The sequence below is a fragment of the Pinus tabuliformis genome, chromosome 9 (assembly GCF_031772625.1).
Source record: "Pinus tabuliformis cultivar Carrire ecotype Pingquan chromosome 9, CPIR1, whole genome shotgun sequence".
Classification (NCBI taxonomy): Eukaryota; Viridiplantae; Streptophyta; class Pinopsida; order Pinales; family Pinaceae; genus Pinus; species Pinus tabuliformis.
This window is the reverse complement of record NC_142307.1, coordinates 1707334492-1707356202: the sequence shown is the minus strand read 5'-3', so window position 1 is coordinate 1707356202 and position 21711 is coordinate 1707334492. Positions and strand designations below refer to the sequence as shown.

General features: G+C 39.3%; 1 protein-coding gene across 1 annotated transcript in view; it reads left to right on the top strand.

Annotated features, from left to right (window-relative positions):
- The window catches only part of LOC149155486 (uncharacterized), a 357613-nt gene that overhangs the window by 299860 nt on the left and 36042 nt on the right, over positions 1 to 21711 (top strand). Inside the window, exons 19-20 of the mRNA XM_089444433.1 lie at positions 16472 to 16541; positions 16891 to 16956. Of these exons, the coding sequence (XP_089300559.1) occupies positions 16472 to 16541; positions 16891 to 16956 (136 nt within the window). The remainder of the gene's footprint in view (positions 1 to 16471; positions 16542 to 16890; positions 16957 to 21711) is intronic.

The following is a 21711-nucleotide window of genomic DNA, read 5'->3' as shown; positions in this document are numbered from 1 at the left end:
TATTTTTAGTTGCTGTTGAAAACATTTATACCAATAGAGGATGATACCACCCCATTCTGCGAAAATAGCATACAGGAGAAACTGGTTGTATCTTTTACAATTTAATTTTCTTCTACATCTTGTTCAAGAAAGTTTTATCATTGGGGAAGTTAGCAATTGTTAAAATGGTAGCATTAGAAGAATGGTTTGAACACTTTATTGAACCCAACCAGGTTTCCTCTAAGTAATATGTGCTACTGCAAATGCTTTTTTCCTTTTCTATAAGAAATATTGGAGGCAAATATTGGGCACTGTTACCACTCAAACCAGCAGGGGATCTAAAAGGGGTTCCTACTAGGTCAACTGCTAGGTTAAGGGCAACGATGGAGGCTTAGCCCACTATCACCACAACTAAGTCTCCTTGCTCTTTAGGGACTTTCAACCATGGGAAGAGTCCCGGTAGTGTAGAGATCACTTATAAAGTATATGTAAATGGATAGGTGGAAAGTGACCCTGGAAACCCTTTGCCAAGGATGGAGTGAAGAATGGAACTTGCTTGCTCTTTAAGCAAGGGACTTGGTGTTAAAATTGGCAACTAGGGCCAAACTCCACATGGGTCATTTTATTTATGACAACTGATATTTTTCTGGGATTCCTCTCTCCGAGAGGTGTAGGATTGATCTAAAGATCATCCAATTCTAGCATGTACAAATGAAGATATGAATTTATTTATGTTATGGACAAATTGTCACGGTCGGCCAGCAAACTCATGTAGGCTCAGAGGCCCAATAGTCACGTCTATTCATCTTCAATGTTAGCCTATAAATACATGAAGCCTCATCCTCATTTGGAGTCTGGACACACTCATCTTCACACATCTCTCTGTCTCCTCATCTGATTAGGTACAGATTTCTGGGCAGCTCCTCTCTCCACACATGCGAAGGAAAAGAAGGGCATTTTCTGTTGCAACGTTGACCAAGTTTGACTGAATTTCCAAAAGGCTGTTTTGGGCTGTGTTGACCAAGTGTTGACTTATTTGACTGTTTTTGTGAGGGTTATCTCTGATTGGGCAAGCCGTGTTTCTAGGCACAGAAATCAAGGCAATCTGTTGACTATTTGACCAATGTTGACTATGGTTAGGGCTGACTGCAGGTTGACTGTTTGACCAGATTTTGACTGGGCTAAATTTGACTGTTTTAAGGGTTGTTTCATCTTGTTGTTTGGAGGTCGAAGTTGATTGAAGTTAACCGAATCTTTGAGGGTCAAATTTGCCTTGTTGACCAACAATGACCTTTCTGGTTAGGGCTCTTTTGTTGCTGTTCTAAATTATTAGAATTTGTAAATTGTACTATTTCTCTTTGCTGAACTATTGAAGACTAAAAGAAGAATTGATCAAGGGTTTCCCCACATTGGGGTTTGTCCTTGGCTGGTGCCACATCTTGTGTCCTCTTGTCTTGGCTTGTCTTCCATTGTTTATGTTTATGTTCTATCTGCATTCTACTATCATGTTGATGTGATTGCTAAACTGGATATTGATATTGGGCTAATAAAGAAATTGAAGTAAAATTGCTCTAAAGCATAGAGCATACCATTGCTGCTTAAAATTAACATGGTATGAAAGGTGAGGTGAAAACAAAGCCCAAGCAAGAGTGAAAGAGAAATCACCAAAGATAGTTGGACAAGGACAAAAGACTCAATGGGTTCCTCATCCTAGTTCCCGACTGAAGACAAGCTCCATGATAAATCTGACTATCATAGATGGAAGATGTCTCTTGATTTGACCTTGGAAGAGAAGGAAGTTATGGATTATGTGCAGAGTAAAATCTCTAAGCCTCCTTCAAATGCATCGATTGTTGTGAAGACCAAATAGAATAAGGCTGAAGTCAAAGCAAAGAAGATTATTAGGGATTCCATTGACAAGCCTCTGGTGGCCTATATCTCCGAATTGAAGACCAGGTTGGTTGGCATGTTCAAGGTTAGTACTGCTAATCAAATTCCCTTTCTCAAGAATAAGTTGAAGGATATTAAGAAGGGCGAGGACGAGGACATTCAATCCTATTTCTTGACGATTACTGAGATCAAGAATGATCTACTCGTGATTGGAGAAATCATTCCTGATAGGGAACTTACTCTCACCATCCTTGGAGGACTCCCACCTGAGTGGTATGTATTTAGAACCACTATACTCAACAGTGATCGAATTCCAAGGTTTGAAGAATTGATGTTGAGATGCATTCAAGAAGAAACAAGAATAGTCGAGCAAGAAATGCCTTCTAACAGAAGTAACCCCACTGCATTCTCTGCTCATGCCAAGACGAAGAACAATGCAGGTTCAACGAAGCAAAGTCAAGGAAGACCGGGATTCAAAAGTGGAAGGAAGGGAAGATGCTTTGTTCGCAATAAGTTTGGCCACTATGCAAGGGAGTGTCCTAATAGAAGGGATACACCTCAAGATCATGGCTATCATAACAACTCCAGGGGCAACTTCAACAACAACGGTCAAAGGAATGGTAGGTCCAATGGCAAAGGAAAAAGGAATGCGGGACATCAAGGAAATGGTCGACCCTCCAAGAAATCGAGGAACTTCAGGTATGATGAACCCAATGTTGTTAACTATAAGAAAAAAGACTGCTATCTTATATCGGTCCTCTCCACTCCCTCTCCTCTGGACACTTTGGGAAATTGGCTGATTGATAGTGGTGCCTCAATGCACTTCACCGGATACAAGGAAGCCCTCTTTAATCTAATACAAAAGGAGACAAACTTGGAGATCATCTTTGGAGACAATGCCACCTATCCCGTGAAGGGAGTAGGGAATGTTACCCTTCAATTGAATCAAGGTGACACTATTCATTTGCAAGAAGTAATATATGTACCCGATCTCAAGAAAAACCTAGTGTCCATTTCCACAATGGAAGATAAAGCATACAAGGTGGATTTTATCGATGGAAAGGTACGTGTTTGGAAAAGAAATTTCAAGGATGTTTTTACTCTTGGGTTCAGGGTTGACACTTTGTATAAAGTTGGAGGAAGTCCATTGAGAGCCATGTCTTTCGACACATCTCTACAGTTTGAACTATGGCACCGAAGGTTCGCCCATATTCATTATAATGCCCTACCCGATGTGAGATAGATGGTGACAAGTATGCCCAAATTCAAAGTAGAGCATGAAGGTGTATGTCTGGGATGTGCCGAAGGAAAACTTACAAGGGAACCTTTCCCCTCAAGTAATAGCAAGACCACAGACATATTGCAATTGATTCACTCTGACATCTCTGGTATGATGCCCATAAACTCCTTGGGAGGATACTTATATCATCTCACCTTTGTGGGTGATTATTCTCACAAGTTCTGGATCTACTTCTTGAAGAAGGAGGATGAAGTGTTCACTTGGTTCCGACACTTCAAAGCCTTGACCGAAAACCAATTCAAGAAGAAAATCAAGATATTGAGGATTGATAATGGGACCGAGTATGAATCCAATGAATTCCAAGATTATTGTAGAGAAGTTGGCATTAAGAGGGAGACTACAACGCCATACACTCCCGAGAAAAATGGTGTGGCTGAAAGGAAGAATCGCTCTATTGTAGAAGTTATCCGTGCTATGCTTCATGATCAAGGCCTTCCGAAGTTTCTATGGGATGAAGCTGCAAATACCGCCGTATATGTTCAAAACTGATGCCCTTATCAAGCATTGGACTCCAAGACTCCCGAATAAATGTTCACTGGTAAGAAACCCGATGTATCTCATTTTCGAATTTTTGGAAGCCCCGTATATTTTCATGTGCCGAAAGAGAAAAGAAAATTGGGTGCATCTGGGAAGAAAGGAATCTTTGTGGGCTATAGTGAAAATTCTAAGGGATATAGAATTTATGTGGTTGGTCATAAGGAAGTTGAGATAAGTCATGATCTCACCTTCGACGAAGATATGGCCCTCAGAAAGATCAACAACCTTCCTATCCTAAGGAAGGACAAAGAAGCTGTCACAGGAAATCAGGGTGAAAAAGAGGACGAAACGATGCCTGATGTTGATGAACCTATGGATCCTATTGGTCCACTCCCTCATGAGCCTTTCTCCTCCAAGAGGAGACCCTCATGGCTTAGGGAGACTCTTGAAGATGTTGAGAGGCACATTGCACCAAGGGGGACTTTCCGTGAAAGCAAGAAGCCGAACAGGTACCAAGGATATTTGACCGCCATGAGCACTATCATTCAAAATGAGCCTTCATCATTCGAAGAAGCCGTGAAGCAACAAGTATGGAAGGATGCTATGAATGAAGAATATAAGTCAATTATGAAGAATGATGTCTGGGATGTAGTCCCTAGACCCCATGACAAATCGGTTGTCACTTCTAAGTGGCTCTACAAAATCAAGCATGGAGCTGATGGAAGTGCAGAAAAGTTCAAGGCTCGCTTTGATACTCGAGGCTTCTCTCAAAAGGAAGGTGTAGATTACGATGAGATATTTGCACTTGTTGCCTGATACACCACCATTCGCTCGATCATAGCCCTTGCTACCTCGCAAGGATGGAACCTACATCAAATGGATGTCAAGATTGCCTTCTTGCATGGTTCAATCAAAGAGAAATTCTATGTGGAACAACCCGAGGGGCTTGAAGTTCATGATTGGGAATCTCATGTATGCAGGTTGAAGAAATCTCTCTATGGATTGAAGCAAGCACCCTGGGCTTGGTATGAGAGGATTGATAGCTACTTGATGAAGCTGGGATTCACTAGAAGCGAAGCTGATTCGAACCTTTACTTTAAGGTTGAAAATGATAAACCTTTCATTTTGGTACCTTATGTGGATGACCTGTTTTTGACAGGTGCAGATCCTCTCATTCACAAATTTAAGAGGGAGTTGGCTTCTGAATTTGAGATGAAGGACCTAGAATTGATGCACTATTTCCTAGGGTTGGAGGTCTGGCAAAAGGTAGGTGAAATTTTCCTCTCTCAAGGAAAATATGTTCTGAAGATATTGGAATGATTTGGGATGGTGGACTGCAAGCCTGTGACTACTCCGATGGAACTTAACTTTAACAAGTTATGTGGTAGTGCTGCTGGACCTGAGTTGGGAAATGCTTCTGAGTATCGTCAACTCATAGGAGCATTGATGTTCTTGGTGAACTCCCGTCCAAACATATGTTTTGCAGTTAACACATTGAGCCAATACATGGTTGAGCCTCATCATATACATTGGATTTCCGTCAAGAATCTTCTGAGATATCTTCGGGGCACAATCACTCATGGACTGAGATACACTGCTGGAAGTGTGAGGCTGCATGGTTATTCTAATGCTGATTGGGCTGGCAGTGTGGTGGATCGCAAGAGCACTTATGGATGCTGGTTTTCTTTGGGTTTTGCTTCGGTATCTTGGATGAGTAGGACACGGAAATCAATTATCTTGAGCACCACCGAGGTCAAATACATAGCTGCTAGTATGGCCTCCTGTGAAGCTGTCTATTTGAGAAAGCTCTTCAGTGAGATGTTTGGACATGTGCTCGATACCTGTGTTTCATGAGCGCTTCAAGCATATAGATATCTGGTACCAATTTATTCGGGATATGGTACAACGAAGAGTAATAAGGCTCCATCACATTAGGACTGACGAGCAGGTCACCAATATTTTGACCAAGCCCCTAGGGAAGGTCAAATTCTTGGCCCTTCGAGAACGACTTGGAGTCGTGGAGAGCCCTTCTTATGAGGGTCCTGTATGAGATGGACATTGAGCTCTGGGATCTCCGGGGGGCTTGGAGTACTTCTTGGAGCGGTGAGCAACCATAGGGTGAGTGGTTCAACCTTCCCCTAGTGGTTTGTTGTGTACATGGTGAGTGGTTCATCCTTCCCCTGTGATACCCCTTGGCAACATGTCAGCAGGATGAGTGGTTCATCCTTCTCTTGCCGAGACATCCTACCCATGCAGTCTGGGACTCATGGGCAGTACCTCTCATCTGGCCAATGAGCGTGTACTATCGTACTCCCAATGCTAAAATGTCTGATATTGATCTAGTATCAATGGAATTGACTTCGGGTCAGTAAGAGTGGTATGAGACACTCTCTTTTGATTGGAACTAACTTCAGGTCAGTAAGAGTGGTATGAGACACTCTCTTTTGATTGGAACTGACTTCGGGTCAGTAAGAGTGGTATGAGACACTCTCTTTTGATTGGGACTGACTTCGGGTCAGTAGAGAATGGTATGATACATTCTTGATCACTTTTCTTCTTCATAGTTCAACAAAGCAGTGCATGGATGGCAGAGATAGTACAGATTGGCAGATGTATTAGCAGGTGGAGTTCTCCCTAGTTGAGAGGGAGTGTTAAAATTGGCAACTGGGGCCAAAGTCCACATGGGTCATCTTATTTATGACAACTGATATTTTTATTGGATTCCTCTCTCCTAGAGGTGTAGGATTGATCTAAGAGCATCTGATTCTGACATGTACAAATGAAGATGTGAATTTATTTATGCTATGGACAAATTGTCAAGGTTGGCCAACAAACTCATGTAGGCTCAAAAGCCCAACAGTCACGTCTATTCATCCTCAATGTTAGCCTATAAATACATGATGCCTCATCCTCATCTGATTGGGTACGGATTTCTAGGTAGCTCCTCTCTCCACACATGTAAAGGAAAGGAAGGGCATTTTCTGTTTCAGTGTTGACCAGATTTGATCAAATTTCCAGAAGGTTGTTTTTGGGCTGTGTTGACCAAGCGTTGACATGTTTGATTGTGTTTTTGTGAGGCTTATCTCTGATTGGGAGGCCGAATTTCTGGGCACAGAAATCAAGGCAATCAATTGATTATTTGACCAACGTTGACTGTGCTTAAGGCTGATTGCAGGTTGACTGTTTTAAGGGTTGTTTCATCTTGCTGTTTGGAGGCCAAAGTCGACTGAAGTTGACCAAATCTGAGGGTCAAATCTGCCCTGTTGACCAGCATTGACTTTTCTGGTTAGGGCTCTTTTGTTGCTGTTCTAAATTATCAGAATTTGTAAATTGTACTATCTCTCTCTGCTGAACTAGTGAAGACTAAAATAAGAATTGATCAAGGGTTTCCCCACATTGGGGTTTGTCCCTGGCTGGTGCCACATTTTGTGTCCTTGCCTTGGCTTGTCTTCTACTGTTTATGTTTATTTTCTATCTTCATTTTACTATCATGTTGATGTGATTGCTAAACTAGATATTGATATTGGGCTAATAAATAAATTGAAGTAAAATTGCTCTAAAGCATAGAACATACCATTGTTGCCCAAAATTAACACTTGGTCCTCCAGGGGTAAAGGGTGAGGATTGGAGGGTTGAGGTAGAAGGAATAGGCTTATAGACGAGGTTTTCAATCCCTATAATCCTTGGGAAACTTGGATTCCCAAATGGTCCTTGACAAATAATCTTTATTGAGAAGTGGGACCACACGAGGCCAAATGGACCTAGTCCAGGTTCAGGATGGAATATAGCAACCAATGATGTTCCTATCTTGGACAAGGTGAAAGGAAAGGACCAAACGAGAATATTTACTTCAAAAGGTTGAATTGATCCTTTTGGGGTCTAGCCTTGGGGATGCGTAAGAAAAATTTAATCCTAGAGCTAGGGCTTGGGATTCTTGGAGATTCCACTGTTAGAATTGCCTCAAATTTGGAGGAGAGGGAGGGGACCCACCAATGTAGTAGCCTGTAGGAGATCGAAATTTATCGTTGGGTCAATTCCCAAGAAATTGATGCCCTAGGTGACCTAATAGGGCTAGACCTAGGGTAAAAGGGGAAAAGTGTAAAAGGAGGGTTAAAATGATCACCCTTTTTGAGGGATTAGTGCCTAATTCATTTGGGGATATGGAGTCAAGAATGATGATGAGTAAGAACTTGGTTTCTTGATCAAGGAGGCCTAGAAAGTCAACTTCATTCTATGTTGAGAGAAAGAAAAGGAAAGTGACCTTCAAGCATTTATACTTCAAAGAAAATGATGCAAGCTTATCGAGACAAATAATCTCTAGGACATTTCATTCATATAACATTGGCCCATACATTAAATTAGCTAAAAATGCTTAATTCCACATTTCAATTATGCAACAACTAGCCCTAATTTTAGCACTATGCAACAACAAGAATAACAACGTCAAAATTTACTTACAACGTTATAGAATATATCCAACCAGCATTTCGTTTGCAAGATAAAGCTCCAAGACAAGAAAAATAGCCCAAATCCATACGTCAAATTCATCCATCTTCAAAAGATATTATCCAAGGAAAAAATGTGAAGTTCTCTATGATTAGAGAGATCCCAAGTCAAGTGATGACCCAAATGAATGTATCTAACATCAATATATAGCCTCCTAAGGAGTTTGAATTAGCATATGGGCCTACGTTAGCCCCTATTGATAAAATAATGTGCAAATAAAACCCCTATTGGTGACAATCCCACCAAACTAGCTCACCAGTGTAAAAATAAGCCTCACAAGGGGTCAAATAGTAATATGTACATGTCGTGGGGCCCTCCAAAGGCCTAATAATGTCCTGAAGTGCCATACTGAGGAATAAATTCCTCGGAATATGATGGACAAGGGGGTGGCCACTTGTTCTCCAAATAATAGTCCCGTGGTGCTCCCAGCAGGTCTAAGGGCACATAAATGACCCCATCGATCTCCATATGAATTAGAGATGTATGTAGATCCTTTGCAAGTGTCCGAGTGGTGGAATGAATGCTGGCATGACATTGTACAAGTCCTGGGACATCTGCCAATAGTGTGAGGCTCCTGTGGGGGCCTGTTGGGCATAATGTACCAAGTATATCACCATCATTCCAAAAGTGGATCGCTAGTAGTCTCTGAGCATTGATGAAGATCCATGGAGTGTTGTCTGCTGCTGTGGAGGCCAATGGCTCTCTATGCACACCCTATATGTGCCAATGTAGACCTCTGGGGGTTAGGATCCTGTATAGGGAGACCAAACCCAAATGGAAACCACCTGTAATCTTGCATAAGATCCAATGCGCCCCCTAGGCTTCCAGTACAACTAGTGATTAAAATAATCGGGTAAAAGAGTTTAAAAATCATGGATAACAAAGTGGGCACTTCATAATGGCATGCCCTTCTGTAGTGGGCTTTGGTATGTGCTAGTGTCTCCAAGATCCAAAGGGGGTTAACCAAGTACCTTATTAGGTGGTTTTAGCTCTTAAATGGAATAGTATGTCGTACATCCCTCAAATGGGGTTGGCAAGTGATAAATAAGTGGAATGGAATAGGGAATAAGAGGGGCAAGCCTGGGCCACATATTGGGGCTCAGGGGTAATTGGATAAGGGGAACCCCACACTTGGGTGTGCAATGTGTAGGAGGGAGCAATCGTGGTACATGAGGTGCCCCGACCTTGATTTTTCCACTGTTCTTTATATGTCTTTTTTCTTTTTATGAATTTTCTTTCATTAACTACTCAGGGCTCAAAGGACAAGAGCATGATGTATAAGATATAATAATGATTACCCCTTGTTAGGTAGAGTGGTTCATGGCCCTCCAGGGTTTGGGACAATCATGTGTTCTTGAGTAATAAAGGAGGCTCATCTAGGGCCTATGGAACCAAGGTGATGACCATGTATTGGGGTAGAGCTCATTTGTTGGCTTTTGCCCGCGTGCTAATTATTATGCCCCAACCATCTTTTGCATTTTGTGGTGCAATTTCTTGTTAAATGTGACCAATTATGTTTTTACTTTTTCTTTTGATTGTTTCAACCTCCGGAGCATCATTCCAGGCCTGACCCAAGGTGGAGGAAAGGGATAGGGACACTGGCTCTATGTGGACCCAGGTGGGAGAAATGAAGAATTGGCTATAGTGAGTGGAAAGGGAGTAATATATGTGGATGAAGGAGCGAGACCACGCACCCAAAGTCGGGGTTTGCCAAGTAGTACCACCCAGGAACCAAATGGTCAATAAAGGGAGATCCCACAAGACTAAGATCCAAGGGTAGCATCCAAAGAGATCAATGGGACAAGAGCACAAACTAAGCCCACCCTTTCTCCCAAATTCCCCCATCAATCCATACCTAGAAGTATCCATGATAAGTAAACCCAATACTCAATTACCAAATGACAAGACATACCATTAGATTCTGGAGGCCCACCTTCAAACATACGACCAATACAGGTGGGTGAGGGACCACATCGCTGCCTCAGGTGGCAGATAAACGGCACAACGAGCTAGTAGGAGGTTGCAAGGGGCTGCTAGCTGCCGGCTGAGGTTCATCATGGAGAAAAGTTTCACCTGGGGATATCACCCACGAAGTGGTGGGTAACAGACACCATGGATTCCCAAGCTGGCCATCCCAAGAATGTAGAAACTTCTTTCAAATTGAATGCAAATGGTATCTCATGAAATGTTGCACAACTATGGTGTCCCCATGAGAAACTTAATCTTGTCAATCTAATCACATCCTGCATGCTCCCACTGGCTTGTAAAAGCATCCACTTGTATCCAAACAAATTCCCTTACAATGGAGGGGAGAAACAAAGATATATTCAACAACTATCCAGGCTTACAATCTTATGGCATTTGAACAATTCCAAAACACACTTAATTATTTCAAGTTTTTGACAAACAACAATACAACTATTAGTGAAGCTTGATTAACTTCTAATTCCAGATATGGTTTATTATTCCTAGTAAATTTATAACCTAGAAAATTAAATCTGCACTTATTGAATAAAAGCACACTGGAATTTTAACTCAGACATTTACAGTGGATGAAAACACAAGAAATAATTCTCACACAGAAATTAACCCTCCATCTAAACTTCACTTTTATTACTCAGAATAGTGAGGGAAACCTAATTGGGAAAATGACCCTACTGAAAAATACAGGCTATAACAATTACAAAGAATTTATGGGTACATGTAACTGTTGGAAATACTGAGAGGGGGGTGCATAAGTATTTCCTCTAATTTTCACAATTGGTTAGATTTTCTTTTAAACGTTCAGAGCATAAAACATCATCACATCAAAAAGATCGGTATATAGGAGATTTTTCTCAACAAGCTTTGTTATGTATGGTTACATACACATTTACTAGTTGAACTAGAAGGAAATACAAAACTCCCCATGGATTTTATTGTTGAGAAATCCAGGGGAAGCTAGGTAGGTGATTTCTCTTCTTGATAACTACTTGTGATGTGTTACCAATTATCACATAGCAAGGCCTTCACTAACAACTATATTTCTCTATAAGATCAAAGCACAATGCTGGCGAGACCAATGACTTATAGACACCATCATCATTGTCTCTCAAGGAACATACCCCACTCAGGTGTTCACAAGGTATGTCCTTCTATAGCTATTCTTATCTTGGATTCCCAGTCCTTAAAGAATATCGGTCCTCTATGACTACTCTTATCTTGGATGCCCTACCACATCCTCAAAGAGTATTGGATTCCAGATGCTTACCCAATCTTCCATTCTTCCTTCCCAAGTGAAGACAAGAATGATGTGCCTATCTTCCCTCTCAACTAGGGAGGATATACCCATTCATATGAAGGAATATACCAATGTTCCACCAAGACTCTGGTGCGGGGAGACGCGGGTGCGGGGAGACGCACAGGGGGGACGTGTGGGAGTACAGTCAAATTTTAGGGAAATTTCGGGGGTGCGGGGAGTCGTCGAGGTATATATATATATATATATATATATATAATTCAAGTTCATATTCATTGTTCACTGTTCAATAATGAAAGCATAAAAATATTAAATAGACAATTGAAATTTGAATCATTGATCCATCCTCATCATTCATTTTGATACATAAATCATTCATATGACATACTCAAGTGACAAGTCTCATGAATCATTATTGAATTAATTATTATTCATACATACCATGAGATTCGAAAAGCAAAAATAAAAATCAATAATAAAATATTCAAATACATTGATCGATATCATTCATCATTCAATGGTTCATCATTCTACAATCTACATTGATTTAAAAACTAAATTCATCATTCATCATTCTAGAATCTAAATTGAAAGCAAAACATACTAGTATATTTTCAAAGTTTGAACACTAAATCTATATAACTCAAAGTTTCAAAGTTCAAACTCAAAAATAGTTAAGAGTGAAATGGAAATGACTTTGGGTTGAAATGAAATGAGCTTTTAACTTTAAGTTTTAGGCTTTTAAGTTTTAGTTATTTAGTTTTAATTTTAATTTTTTCTTTAGACTTTTAAGTTTTAGACTTTTAGTTATTTAGTTTTAATTTTAGTTTAAAAAAAAAATTAATGGTTTTGATTTTTGAATTTTTGATTTTGAATTTTTAAGTCTTATTAGACAAATTTAAAGGGGGATGCCCAGGGGCACCCTTTTTGGGGAGTCTAGACTCCCACACTGAAGGGGGACGCCCAGAAGCACCCTTTTTGGGGAGTCTAGACTCCCACACTGGGGAAACGCACCCCCTTGCGTCTCCCCAAGACTCCCCAAAAAGGGTGCGTGGGGAAACGCACCCCCAAGAGACTCCCCGTCCCGGGTGCGTGGGGTGCGAGGGGTGCGCGCACCCGACCCTAGGGGACGCGTCCCCGTGGAACACTGGAATATACCTATTCCTATAAAAGGAATGTACCCAAGTTCCCTCTCAACCAGGGACTTGTCCAAGCTCCCACTTAGCTAGGGACTTGCTTTCCAAGTTTTTCTTTACTAGAAACTTGCTTCTAGGCTCCCTCTTAACTAGGGACCTATTTCTAGTAGCAGCTACCTCTTCTATGGTGGAGATCATGGGACCTTCAACTACTTGAACAACTCCTTCATTCGATGTCATGAATTTCATCTTCTTCGTCTTGTAGGGCATTGGCTATCCATCACTTTCTTTCATGAACCATGTCAGTCATGTCATCCTTCCTTTCATCGGAAAATGATCTGCCAAGGGCATCGACTATCCATCACTTTCCTTCATGAACCATGTCAGTCATGTCATCCTTCCTTTCATCGGAAAGTGATCTGCTAGTCCATATCCGTCTTTCGTCCATACAACTACCTTTTCCACATCATGTATCCTACAAGATATTCCATCCTTTCACATTAGTACTTATTCATCCACAATTCTCTTTCGGTAGTCCTATATTAACCCATCCATATATTGTTCAAAAATCAAAATGAACATCAAACCAAAATAACCTTTTGTGATGGCCCTTCATCATGACATTTGCTTGTTGCAGTATCAACATCTTGCACACATATTGACACATCTCCAAGATATTCAATGTCAAGGGTCTTCATTCTTTTCAGACTTTACCAAGGTTCTCATATCTTTCCCATGGAGATGTCATGGCTAGTTCTTCTAGTTATGGGATGTTGATTTCTTTTTCTAGGTGACCATAGTTGCATCTTTCACAATCTCCTCTTTTCTTTATTCACATATTGCTTCCTAGGAACTTTTAATCATAGTTCCTTCATTTTTTTCAGCCACCCCATATTTCATATGAGGACATATTATGTTGATTTCATCTAGTACAAGGAATAAATGCATATCTCATAGAGAACATATCCTCGGTAAGAGGGAGTGTTGAGAAAAATGGTACAAAGGAAGACTTTCCTAGTGCATTAATAACCTTTTTTCATAAGACATTATGACTTATATTAATGTCTTGGAGTTAAGTCACTTTATGAGGTGTTACATGTACTAGGTACTTTATAATAAAGTCACTTCATAGTTTAAATGTGACTTTAGGAGAAAAAGTACCAAGTGTCTTTTAATAATAAAGTGACTTTATGAGAGAAAAAATGCACATGGTACAAAACATGTTAAAGTGAGTAGGAGTTCTTTAAGTGAGGGGGACAACATGAGAAAAGGGGTGAAGAGAGGGAAATAATCTCTACCCTTGATCTAATGAGGTGAGATGTAATCTCAGTCATTAGATCTCTACGGTTAAATTTCTCCTCATTTAGAGATTACAAAAAGGAAAAGACAAATTATTCCTTATTATTCTTCTCATGTGACTTGAGGAGAGCAAAGGAGGCAGAGAAAGGAGGCTGTATACAACCCAAGAGAAACCTGAGTTTCCAGGTACAGTCTGGCTCGTATTCCTAGATTTTTGCACTAGTGTTTCCAGGCCGAGTTTGCAAGGTTTCCAGGTTGATTTTGCATGTGTTAAAGGCCGAGTTCTGGTATGCTTCTAGGCCAAGTTTGCAAGTGTAAAAGGCCAAGTTTCTGGTGTGCTTCCAGGCAGTGTTCTGGTGTGTGTTTCAGGTCGAGTTTCAGTGATTTATGGCTGTGTTTTATGCTACTAATCAGCGCAGGTTTGGAGGGTGGTTGAGTGGGGGACTCAGCGTACTTCTGGTGTTAAAAACACCAACTTGAACTTCTGTTATTTCTGTTATAGAACAGTCATCTGGGCCAAGATTCTAGGTCACAGTCAATGTTATGTTTGGGACTGTTCCAGCACACATTTAGAGGCAGTGAGGAGGCACAAAATTTTTGCCATATATCTGCTCACCATGGCACGAGTTTCTAGCACTGTTGGGTGGTTTTCATACTCAGAAAACTAGGCAATATCAGTCAGTGTATATGACTGTGTAGAGGCACAGAATTCAATGCATATATCAGTTTGTGATCTGAACTGTGAGTGCTCAAATTTCCTAGTAACCTGGCAGTGACATCATTAACTCAAAAGGGAGGTAAGTTGACTTTATCTCGGCTGTATTAATTTGCTTAACAGCAATCTAGTAACTCCTTGAAGACTGGCTTTCCCCTTGTGGGTTTTTCTATGGTCATTAGTCCAAAAACAGGTGTGTAAAATTTATGTGTTCGCTTGCATTTATTCCTTGTATCAGCAGTGAAACCAAAAGAGTAGAGTAGTCCTTGTTGTTTCATGTTAAATGCAAACTAACATATAGATCAGTCATCTGTTATGATGGGGTTTCAGCATTAAACTCATGGAAAATTTTGAACCTAGGTGGGCTAGAGCAGTACGATAATTTTCTACACAAGGTGGCCTGGGGCTTCTCATCCAATGACCCCAACCACGTCAAGTACATGTCCCAAGTAAACTCCAGCTGAAATACAAAGTTCAAACTCCCCTTACTCAAGAGTGATCTCAATCATTAGAAGCTCTAATACCAAGTGGAAATTTCTCAGAATTCAAAATTCAATGCAAAACAGAAATTTCACCGAAAACAGCAGAAAGAGTACAATGTTTCACTCCCAAACAACCCAGACTTCACAGCAATTCAAACCAAGGGGATAAGTTTCAACCCAAAAATCTAGTTCTGAAAATAATAAAATATTCTTTGAAAGCGATAATAGCAGCAGTATGACAGTAGTAAATGAACCTTATAGATGTCAAATCACGTAACAAATTTCCTTTTTCTTATGTCAAATCAGCAAAACATACACGCCTTTAATTAACAATACATAAAGAACATATTATGACTGAAAATTAAATCTGGAAATTGCACAAATTTTAGAGAATTGTAAACTTCATTAATATGCTCAAAATGAATAACGTGTACATATGTTAACCTTCTCTCAAGGCTAGTACAAATCCTCCTAGTTCCCCAAACCCTAGTGAAGGAAAATCAACAAAAACCCTAGTAACCAAGAAGATCCAATATTAAAGAATCACTCCAACACATTCTCCAAGTCAAAACATATTGTCCTCTTCTTTATTCACAAATGCACCCTAGGGTTTTATTGCAAAACCCTGATCTCTAATCTCGAAGAGATAAACCATAACCCTAGACCTCCAAGATGCTCCAAGATTCTCTAAGAAGACCAAGAAACCCCAGTAATGAGAGAGAGAGAAAGAGGGTAGCTTGCCTATTTGTCCCCAAGCCATCTCCAATCTGCCAAAAAGAAATCCAATCCAACTAGGGTCTAATGCCCTCTTCCACATTGCATAATGCTCCTCATCCCATGTAGGGCACTCTCCGTGGAGGATTCCCATGTGGGGATCTCTCCAAGCAAGTGGAAGATTCCCATGTGGGGCACTCTCCAAGCAAGTGGATCCTCCATGGGACCCCAATAAAGGGAAACTACCAAACTGTCAAGAGAAGTACATCTAAAGGAAGATCACTAAGCCAACAACCGTATAAGGTCAAGTAGACACTGAGAAAGCTATCTCAAATGGGCAAATCCATCAAGAACTCTCTCTCATGTGGCAACCCATCTTAGGCCATCCAGGGGATAAACATACACCATGCACCCCAAAACTCATGGAGCACCCCAAACATGGTGTAACAAAATTTGCAGTAGATTACAGTACACTATATTTAGTGTCTCTATAACTATTTTTACTTTAAATGGCCCAAGTTAAGTGACAGTAATTCCTTAGTATGTGCATTTATGTATGCAATCCATGCTCTATGCTAATACTGATTGATATTTTTCTGAAAGGTTTGACATTGTTGAAATGGCTATTAAAGTATTCTACGTGAGCTGTTCCATATGTAATCTATGCTTTCTAGTTATACATAATTATATTTCACCTATTGATATGGAAGATGTTTAACTACTTTTTCATTTCAGCTATACAGTGTTGCTAATTGATTCAAAAGATGAAGATGGTCAACAGCAAGTTCTTTCAGCTGCTATGGAGGTGACTTTTTATTCCTTTATATTGTCTTCTCATTTGTTTAGATAAAATCATTCTTGGAAATTATGTGAGATTTAGAGTTAATTTCCTATAACAATATTCTTCATTGGTAGTCGGTTTTGTCAATCTTGCAATTGATTAATGGGATTAGAACCTTTAGTTTTTATAACAGTATGTGGTACTGCCTTTATATCACGTTGGTTGCTTAAGGTGGAAGTGGAAGAAAAATTGTAATTAGTATTTCAATTTTTTATTTGTATCAAAATTGTTCCTAGATAGTATTTTAGATTTGATATTTATTGCCTTTGATTTGGATTGCAATGTTCATGAGTTTGGTTACAACGTATTACAGCTGGGAGATGCACAAGAACATGAAGTGGATGTAAGGTTCAGGGCACTTGTGGCAATTGGAACTCTTGTATCCTTTGATGGTTTCATGTTCAATCCTAGTGTCCATGGACTATCTTATCTTTATCAATAAAACCATGTGTGCATACCAATTTTTCTTGTGATTGATTATTAGTTCTCAACATGCTTATATATATCAGAGAGAGAGAGAGAGAGAGATTTAACATGGTCTACTTTTGCTGCTCAAGATACATCTTTTACAATGGGGAAGAAAGTATGATAAAATTTTGAAATATTTTGAAAGTATTCTAGGTTAGCAGGATCAAGCTAACACTTTGATAGGCTTAATCAAGTTACTTTGTAATGAGAACAAGTCTCAATTCTTTGTGAGTAACATACCTATGAAGAGACCTATGAAATAGAACTTATAGCCTAGGGTTTTCAAGATATGGCTCAACAATACCACAATTAAGCGTACAAGTAAATAGAGAAAGGTTTATTTGAAAGATATGATCAACAAAAAGAATGAAAAACCCTCAAACGACCCTAAGTTGAAGCTTAAAGGTAGAATTAGGGTTTTACAAGCCCTAGAATTGCCTAGGCTTGATGGCATCAACCCTAGGGAAGCACTTTCAACCATGCAATTTGCTAGACTTTGATGTTTTTGGGCTAAGCAAGGTAAATGATTTCAAATCAGCTCAACATCCAAGCCCTCATTGAATTCGACTTCAAACCCTAACCCTAAGGACTTGCCTTGAAGAGCTGAAATTCTAGGAAGGAGGGAAAAAGATAAAGTTTTATAGTTTTTTTATTGCCAAGATGGATGCCAATGCCTTCTATCTACTTGGGTGATGGAGTCTTAGGGATTTTGGCCATGGAAATATCAAACCCTTGAAGAGAGTAAGGGGAAAACCGTAGGTTTTCACTTGTTAACCCCAACTATCACTTTATGAGGGGAGAAATTTACTAGAGAGAAGCTCACTAGGAGGATCTCTAGGGAGTTCAAGGATACAAGATTAAAGTATTCAAAATTTACCAAGCATGTCATATAAATATAAGCATTTAGACATGGAACATAGAAACCCTAGCAATATTCATGCAATAACCATAAATGATATTCAATAAAAAGTACTCACAATATATCCAAGAACATGCCTTCTTTCAATCCCAAAATGATGTCCCTACAACAAGCACTAGTTTCCAATAGCCAAAAATCTACATAAGATCACATCTCCATAAAGTAGCAAAGTGCAACAGATAGGCCAAGCTTTCTAAGAGAGGACTAATTCCACACAGGTGATGATGAATGAATGAGAGAAGTAATCCTCTATTTATATGAGGTCTACTTCTTCTAATCTTTTACTAAAAGCCCCTACACAAGTTTGATTTTTGAGTGGACAAAAAGTAAAAGTGGGTTACAAGCTAAGTTACCAGAAAACGGATACAGGAATGGATACAGGTACGGGGTTTGAAACGGATATGACAAATTTTCAAAATATCTAGATACGATACGGCAGGAAATGGCACATCTATATATATATTTTAAAAATAAAAATTTCATATTACCCTTCATATTTCAGAATCTAGATTATCATCTATGATCTATCATGATTCATCATCATCAATTCAACATATGCCATAAACATTCAACATTGTCAACATCATTAACGATTATTAAAACATTCATGATTCAAGTTTCAAGTTTCAACATATCATCAAGTTTTTGTTTCAAATTTCAAACATCAAGTTATCAACATGACAAGTTACACGGACACCATCATTACCAAAATTAATAATGCATACTAATTACTACATAGTACATACTACAAAGTACAAAATGAACTATGACTGGCAGTCTACTATCATTACTCATAAATTATAATTCATATGGTTGTTCAAAAGTTTAAAAGTTGAAAGTTCAAAAGTTGAAAGTTTAATTCTCTGTAAATTTAAAAGCAGCTCCATTGAAATGGACATGGCAAGAATTTTGGGTGATGGGATGTCAGTGGGGTTCACTATATCAACCGCTGCTCTGGTTTATTTTTGTTTTTCTGCTAGCTTTGCTTCTTGTTCCAAAATTGTTAATTTTTTATGTAGGAAATGAGAATCAGTTCAACAGATGGGCTTCAAATATTTGAACTGCAAAGGTTTTGGTAATTTTTTGTTTAAAATCCCATCATGGATCATGTTAGAAGCATCTAGAAATCGTCCTATCTGGTGGAGTCAGCTGCTACATTTATTTTACTTGATCTTCTTTCCTTGGTTCCAGAATCCACGGACAGGTGTCAGGTTCTAGTGGAGGATTCCAGAAATGGCTACATGTCCCATAAGGGTTGGATAGAAGTTTTGCCGTGAAAGTTTGCATGTGATAGACAAAACTATGTGCTTGCCTTAGCATATTTTGCCACAAAGCCTTACTTTAAGACAGCCAAGTATAATTTCTTGAGTGTATGACAGTGTTTGGAAACTTATTTGAAATTTTGAGCCTCTCTATATATACGAGACAAAAGAATGTCCCTCATTAAGCGAGAAATCTCAACATGTACATGCTATGCATGGCAAATAAATATAGTGTAAAATAACAAAATACCTTTTGTAAACTAAAAGTCGAAGACTTATAATCAAGCCACATTAAAATATATACGCTAAAGAGTTTACATAAGATTTGTAAGCAAGTAGATCGATAAAATTTGAATTGTGCCTCAAAGAAAAGCATAATATATTAATACATCCAAAAACAGTAAAACAGGGTTGATGAAACTTCAAGAAAATGGCAAGTAGTTAACTTTTTTTATATAACTCCAAGAACAGGTTTGAGGTTTCTCAATCGGAAACCAAGAGAGTGAATTTACTAACTTGGAAAGAACTTCATCGGGAACAAACACACGTTAATCAAAACTACATGATGGCATAGAAGTTGATAAATGACAAATGAAATCACAGTTAATATATTCAAGTATGCTCAAAAGCATATTAAGAAACTGGAAAAACAAACTTTAGGAAGCACATATGTCATAAACTTGTGGTTGAGATTTCAAGGTCACAATAGGTTAATGTTAGCAGAGCCTCGGAACTCCAGCAGCATAGATGCAAAAGCAGAATCAAACACAGGTTTGTGTGATGCAATTCAAGAAAGCGTGTTGGGAGACAAAAATATGGGTTTTGCAGCTTTTGGTCGGCCTTCAAATAAAACGAAATAAATCTGGTATTTGCAGACCTCAAAACCGTTTTTTTGCTGTAAAACGTTTAAAATTTTTCCAAATACGTTTCAGAATTTCAGAAAACATTTTCAAATTTTTAAAACGGCATGTTTTTTCTACAAAAATTCCATTTGTAAAAAAACGTCCCATATCCAAAAACAAAAAGTGGCACCAAAACGTTTTTCTGGCGTTTCGTTCCCGGATCCGGATCTGAAACAGGAAAATGTTGTTTTGGGGGTTAGGGTAGCCGTTTCCGGCAACTTAGGTTACAAGCCAACCCATTAGCTTTACAACAAGATATGTCAAATTAAGGCTACACGTGTGAGCCGTAGTCCTAAAAAGGTGATGATGTCATGGCCTTTTAGGGCTCCAAATGGTCCATCAGGTCAAAGACAAGGTTGAAAATGTCTCCAATCATCTTGATCATCCTCCATTTGAGGAAAATTCCCAAATCAAGCATTAAAGTAGCTCCAAGGGTCCGAAATCCAATTGTGGGTGCCAAACATCATCTCCATGGATTCCAAGTAGGCAACGTGTTGCCTTTTCTCTTGAGCGTCAGGGCTTCATCAAGTGCAACAAGCCTTCCTCAATAATCTTAAGGATGCCCATCCTCATCTGGATCATGGTATGCCCATCAAGTAGTGTCAAAGCCAGCTAGGGGGCATGCTGGGTCCACTAGTACATCATCAAGAATCCTCCATGCTAAGCAAGAGAAACTTAGTGTTATGGGTCCTAGTAGTGCCATGGGATGTATATCAACTACTCAAGTAATCAAAAGGTCCAATGCTCTGCCAAAAGTGGGCAACATTGCATCTGCCAAGTCATCATGCCCTCTGGAATGTAATGTATTGCTTGGGTATCGTGTGGAGTAGGGTGCCCTTAAGACCTCTATTGTTGTAGACCACCTCCTAAAACCAACTCAAACTCAAGTGAAAGCAACCATCTGTTAGATACTAAGATCATAAATGCATCTAAGTGGATTGCTTGTAAGAGTTGAGAGCATATCAATATTTCAAACTAGGATCACCTTCAAATATCTGACTAGACCAAGTCTCGTAAAGGTGTTCCATACCTTTATAGGGTTGGATAACTAGTCAATCCTATTTGGTGCTCCCAACCCCTAGGGGAGGTGGCATATCCAAGGTTAACCCTTCAATCAATAAGTGATGGTGTAAGTGAGTGGCAATGGAGGGGAAAGATTTCATGGCCAAGTGGCATAGTCAGGGGACTAGATATTGGGAGTCCACAGCCTATGTAATGGAGGGGGCAATGAGGGATGCATGAGTTACCTTGCTTGATGTTATAAACATAATATATAATTAATAAATAATAGATAATTATCATATTAAAGAGACATATCCTAAAGGACATGACTATTCATGAAGGGGCACCTTGCCTAGTATATAAGCAGGGCCCTCATTTGTAACCACAACATGTCATATCACTTGTACTTTCAAACGTTCTTAGTTTTAAATATGACTTGTGTTATAAATGGATATTTACATATTCTAGATATTTTGCCAAGTACGAACTTTGTTCGTTACACCCAGTCTTCTTTTTTAGCCCCTTTGGTACTCCTTTTACTTCTTTTGGATAATGCTTTTTGTTTGGGTGGATAGCTCAAA